The following is a 5,964-nucleotide window of genomic DNA, read 5'->3' on the forward strand; positions in this document are numbered from 1 at the left end:
ACACAACTGCTGACTGGTTTCTCATCTGCTTTTTGGATTTTGTTTGATAGATGGGATATCCCCAATGCTTTTGGGTCCTAATACCACAGGCAATCTCGATTATGGTTTTTAGACAACTACCTGAAAATGCGAGTTTTTTGTTTTGTTTTTTAAATAGTTTTGAATTTATATTAAGTTCATTATTGTTTTATAGTGCTGATCTTGATCGCCTATTGACAATTAATGTAATTGACATAATAGTTTTGAAGCTATACCTCTCATTTTATATATATAACTGTGCTAAAATTATTTCCTTCAGTCACGCTGTTGAGAATTCTTCCATTAATGTTAAACGTGTAATACAAATTGTGATAACCCTCGCGTATTACCTCGAGTTTATTTTATTTAAATGTATTTTTCGAAGTATTCATCCAATTTTCTAATTGTTCCTAGTCATTCTGTAACATCTCAACATCCTCAATACAGACAGAAATGCCTAAGTTAAAGTCGTCAGCAAACTTTGTTAATTCTCTTTATAATTAGCTTAAAAAAGAAAAGTCAAGGGCCAAAGCACCGGCCCATGAGGTATTTAACGAGTAACAAGTGCCCAGTCTGTTAATAATAATATTCTCTTCCTTTCCATCTAACCACGCTACAATCCAATTAATTAGTCTTCCTCCAACCACTGTCGATGAGGTTTTCTTGTCCAATATTTTGTGGCACCTTGTATAAAAAACCAAAAACTTGTCGATATTAATGTAGTTTGTGAATCCAGTTTCATGTCCTGTTGTTTTATCTGAAGGTAAAACACTTACCTTCTGTGAAAACTGCAGATGTAACAAGCAAAATAATTACATAACGAATTAGATCTCCCGCCATTTTGCGATGGTCTGTTATTTCCCGTTAGGCCTTGCGTTTGGTGGGTTTGGCTTGGCTGCTAGAAGTCCTTGAAATGGCTACGTTTGATAGGAAGGATTATACTTCTAAATAGTAACTAAATATATAATACTATTTGGATTGACCTTTTCTGGAATTCTAAAAAAATTGATTGAAATCACGAAACACTGAAAAACCTTTTAAATCTTGGATCTTATTAGTATATTACACTTACAAGTTAGATCTTTACCGTGCTTAAATCTACAATGATATATTATAATCTTTGTTTAAAGCGCCACACAACGGTAAATTAAAAATAAAACTATAAATACTGTCTTCTATCAATAAGCCAGTTTTAAAGTAATATAGTAAATATTTTAATATTAATAATAACACAATCATACGACGCCTTTCTCAAAAAATCAAATATGTCTTAAAAACGTGTAATTTGCAAATTTTCAATAACTCTAATAAACACATATTACACGTAAGTTTATAGAAAGTGTCTTGCTTTATTAAATATGTATACGGTATTAATTATTAATAAATTTAAATCCTTATGGTTCACATAACTTATGTGAATTAGTATATTTTATTACATGCGTGTTCAGTCGCCACCTTACCACGATATATCCAAAAGGCACGAAAACGACTTAGCCCTACTTTTTATAATTCTTTTCAACGACTAAATTTTTAAACTTCCCGCCCTTTTCCTCCACGTGGGGATCCTTACAACGAACTCTCGCCATATTCGCCTTCTAGTTCTACGTCTTTGTTGTTGCATGGTACACTGGTAGACCTACAACTATTGTTTAGGCTTGCTATCTCCAGGAATAACGCATACGACAAACCAAATTTGACAGTCATACCTTTATTACGCTACTCTATGATAGTAACCTAAACCCAACTTTTTAACCTGTACTAAAATTATGAGTTTTTGAACTCCACTCGCGCAAGCTTCTTTATAACAACACGGTAACATGGTGCAATCAGCGCCACTCGGTGACTAGCTATAATTTGTACGTAAAAAAAACTTTGTTTTGGATAATTTTATCCACATATCTTTACATATTGATCAGATATCATGTGTGAAATGCAACACATCTATTTCCTGACCATTTTTAAGTTTACTACAAAATAGCGAACCACGTCGTTTACCGTTAACATCATCAAAATGTTATCCATTTATTAAAACAATGACTTTATAAATGATTTCTGCTCTTATTAGAAAAAAATCCCAAATATACGTTCTCTCATTCTTTAAAACTAAACTTCGGCATGTAGACATTTTAAATACATATTAGTCGAGACTTGAGAAGAGAAAGTTCCTAATAATATCAACATCCGGGTATTGCCACAAACAAGAAAAGGATGTGTCCACAGCAGTTTCTTGCAACTGTATGGCTGGACTTGGAGACGATTGTAGCTATGTTGTTTTCCATTTAACACATTATAAAAGTTAAGCTACAAATGCCAAAACCGCAAAATAGGCTTCTGCCTACAAGACTGCAAAAGCTTGAATACAAATCAATGTAAAATCCTGATTTTTGGGAAGCTAAAAATGAGAAAGATATTTTGGCAACACAGTCAACAGTTTGTGTATCAGCACAAAGAATGCAGAAACTGAAGAAACATTGGAACCCTCTAAAGAAATATTTAATACATTCTTCCGCGTTCTGGAATCTAGCGGAACTAAGCCAGCTATTCTTTCTCTTATACCTGAAATTTCAACACAATACATTCCGACATCAATCTCACCAAATTATCAAACTGAAGTTTTAGAAACGAAATTTATTTTGACATGTCAAAGGAAGAGGTTCTGTAGTGTTATAAACACGTAGTTGAAGACATCAAAGTAACTAAAGAATAGTTTGAAAATACATTAATAGTTAGAACACAAGCTGGATGTGAATAATAGTAGAGATTTAGAACCTGATGTGTGACAGCACTTCGTTGTAAAGTGATCTGTCAGTCTTTGGGGGTAAATAATGGTAGAGATTTAGAGCCCGATGTGTGACAGCACTTCGTTGTAAAGCGATCTGTCAGACTTTGGGGGTAAATAATGGTAGAGATTTAGAACCTGATGTGTGACAGCACTTCGTTGTAAAGCGATCTGTCAGACTTTGGGGGTAAATAATGGTAGAGATTTAGAGCCCGATGTGTGACAGCACTTCGTTGTAAAGCGATCTGTCAGACTTTGGGGGTAAATAATGGTAGAGATTTAGAGCCCGATGTGTGACAGCATTTCGTTGTAAAGCGATCTGTTTGGATATACACGGGTCGTGTCAGAACAACGTGACAGTTTGGAGGTAAACCAAAGTGGGCTTATTATTAATCCAGATTTCTCTTTCTTTGGTGATAATCCTATTGACTAGGGCGCTCGACTCGCAATCCCATCACCGAACATGCTCGCTATTTTCAGCTGAGGGGGCATTATAATGTGATGGTCAATTCAATTTGTCTTTGGTAAAGAGTAATCCTAGAGTTGGTAGAAGTTGGTGTGGAGTAGCTGCCTTCCTTTTAGTTTATCACATCTAAATTAGGAACGGCTAGCGCAGATAAATTCAACAGATAAACCTTGGTGATAATACTTTCAGTTGTAACTTTTGTGTAGATGGTTGTGTGGAAATTAAACTCTCACCTTGTGCAAGAGATAACAAAAAAAAACTCGATGATCAGTCTTGTTTCGAGAAAGTGGGTGATGAACTTAGACTGATGAACATATAGAAACAGACCCCGAATTCTGGTCACAGGCTGTGATAAAAAAAAAACTGACTTTTTTTCAAACGTCATAATACTGGAATTATTTGAAAAATAATTCTCAAAACCAGAACATCCAGCTAATTTGCCAGTAATGTCGTGTGTTCAGAAGCAACACACCAGGGAAATTGACTTAAACTTGACGCCAATACAGTCTTGCAAAAATCACATCTCCAACACTATCCTGACGGCAAGAATCACATCTTTAACACTGTCCTGTATGTCGAGTCCCCTGACGGCAAGAATCACATCTTTAACACTGTCCTGTATGTCGAGTCCCCTGACAGCAAGAATCACATCTTTAACACTGTCCTGTATGTCGAGTCCCCTGACAGCAAGAATCACATTTTAACACTGTCCTGCATGTCGAGTCCCCTGACGGCAAGAATCACATCTTTAACACTGTCCTGTATGTCGAGTCCCCTGACGGCAAGAATCACATCTTAACACTGTCCTGTATGTCGAGTCCCCTGACGGCAGGAATCACATCTTAACACTGTCCTGTATGTCGAGTCCCCTTTCAGCAAGACTCACATCTTCAAGTAATATTTACAAAAAACACAATTGTCCTTTATAAATTTATCGCTAACACTGGCACCCGAAACCTCTGAACAGAATGATATTGTCCCTTGAGGTGTTACTCCAATAAAGAACGTTATTGTAATGTGATATTTATAAAAGGACCGTGTACTAATTATTGCAAGCAAGTACGAAGGACACTCGATAAACACTTCAAAGCAGTCTTTATAACAACTGTTTTAAGACCAGGAAATAATTTGTTTGCCATTCGTTCCATCACTGGCAATAGAAATGGGTAATGTGTTAATGAAAATTACGGGTTGTCAAATAACCTTTACTCATCAATTAAAATTAATTCATATTATTAATGGTGTGAACGACAAAATTAAAGGATGAATGTGGTATGTATATATCTATGTATATGTTTAGAATCAGAGAACATAAAAAATGCCGTTGATAAATTAAACAAAACATGTAGCGAATTCTTCACGTGTTATTGATTGGGATACTCTAAAATATTTAAAGAAGTAAAGTTAAAACATGTTAAAAATAATGATTTTGAATAGAGATTTGGGTCCTTGTGCCATTGAAGTAAATTTTGTAAATTTACAGGGTATATAAATAAATTTTTGTCTCCCAAAGATGGCGGAACATGTCCCACTGGAACATCTAGAGGGTGTTTTTTTAGCTTTTTATTCTTGCTTTTTTTAACTTTATACAATAAATTATTGTGTATGTTTGAAACGTAGAAGCAGCCGTCAACTTATTATTCTATAAAACCCTATTCCAGTTGAACTATTAAAATTAAAAAAAAATAAAACAATCTTATCCCTTATCTAAACGTTGAAGGAGAGTTAACTAGCGACAGCTCTGGTTATTTTAAATATCAGACATAAGGCTTACTCTGTTGGATGACTTTCTACAACGCCTTGGCGAAATGAATTTCTCCATTTAGGCTTACGGAAACATTTTTCGTTTATTTTCTATAAACACCCAATAGATGGCGATAAAGTAAAATTGTTCTCTTGAAGAAGAATAGTCAACTATTCGAAAGCGGTCGAGTTTTGGGTCTTATTTTAGGTTTACATATATCACAGGTAGCCCATCGTGTAACTCTGTGTTTAACAATAAACAAAGCAATAATATAAAATGTTAAAAGAACAGATGCCTTAGTTAATCGCCCGATGTTGTTGAAACTTTAAATGTTTTCTTTTTCTCACAATTTTCAAAAGACATGTCATTCAAAAGCTGCAGTGATTAAATTACAATAAAATTGGAAGTGGCGAAGAAAAGAACAACTTTGGTCTGATTTATAAAAGTGAAAAGGTGTGATGCAAGAAAAAAATCATGATGATCGTAGCTAATTGACTTTTAAAATCCTAATGTTGTTTGCATGTAGCAACTAAAAGAGGAAGAGTTTTTTTTTTTGAAGCTTCTAACACTAGATGTCTCTAGTCAAACGTTGGCTCGTTTTACTGTTCGTATGAGTTAACCACTAGATGTCTCTAGTCAAACATTGGCGTGTTTTCCTGTTCGTATGAGCTAAGCAATGAATGTCTCTAGTCAAACATTGGCGTGTTTTCCTGTTCGTATGAGCTAAACAATGAATGTCTCTAGTGAAACATTGGCACGTTTTACTGTTCGTATGAGCTAAACAATGAATGTCTCTAGTGAAACATTGGCGTGTTTTCCTGTTCGTATGAGCTAAACAACGAATGTCTAGTCAAACATTGGCGTGTTTTCCTGTTCGTATAAGCTAAACAATGAATGTCTCTAGTCAAACATTGGCGTGTTTTCCTGTTCGTATAAGCTAAACAATGAATGTCTCTA

General features: G+C 34.9%; 1 protein-coding gene across 1 annotated transcript in view; it reads right to left on the minus strand.

Annotated features, from left to right (window-relative positions):
- LOC106473162 (titin-like) overlaps positions 1-1,127 on the minus strand; it is a 16,649-nt gene extending 15,522 nt beyond the window's left edge. The window contains exon 1 of the mRNA XM_022401649.1: positions 795-1,127. Within this exon, the coding sequence (XP_022257357.1) occupies positions 795-858 (64 nt within the window). The 5' untranslated portion in view covers positions 859-1,127. The remainder of the gene's footprint in view (positions 1-794) is intronic.
- Between the last annotated feature and the right edge of the window lie 4,837 nt (positions 1,128-5,964).

Source organism: Limulus polyphemus, unplaced genomic scaffold, assembly GCF_000517525.1.
Source record: "Limulus polyphemus unplaced genomic scaffold, Limulus_polyphemus-2.1.2 Scaffold5939, whole genome shotgun sequence".
Lineage (NCBI taxonomy): Eukaryota > Metazoa > Arthropoda > Merostomata > Xiphosura > Limulidae > Limulus > Limulus polyphemus.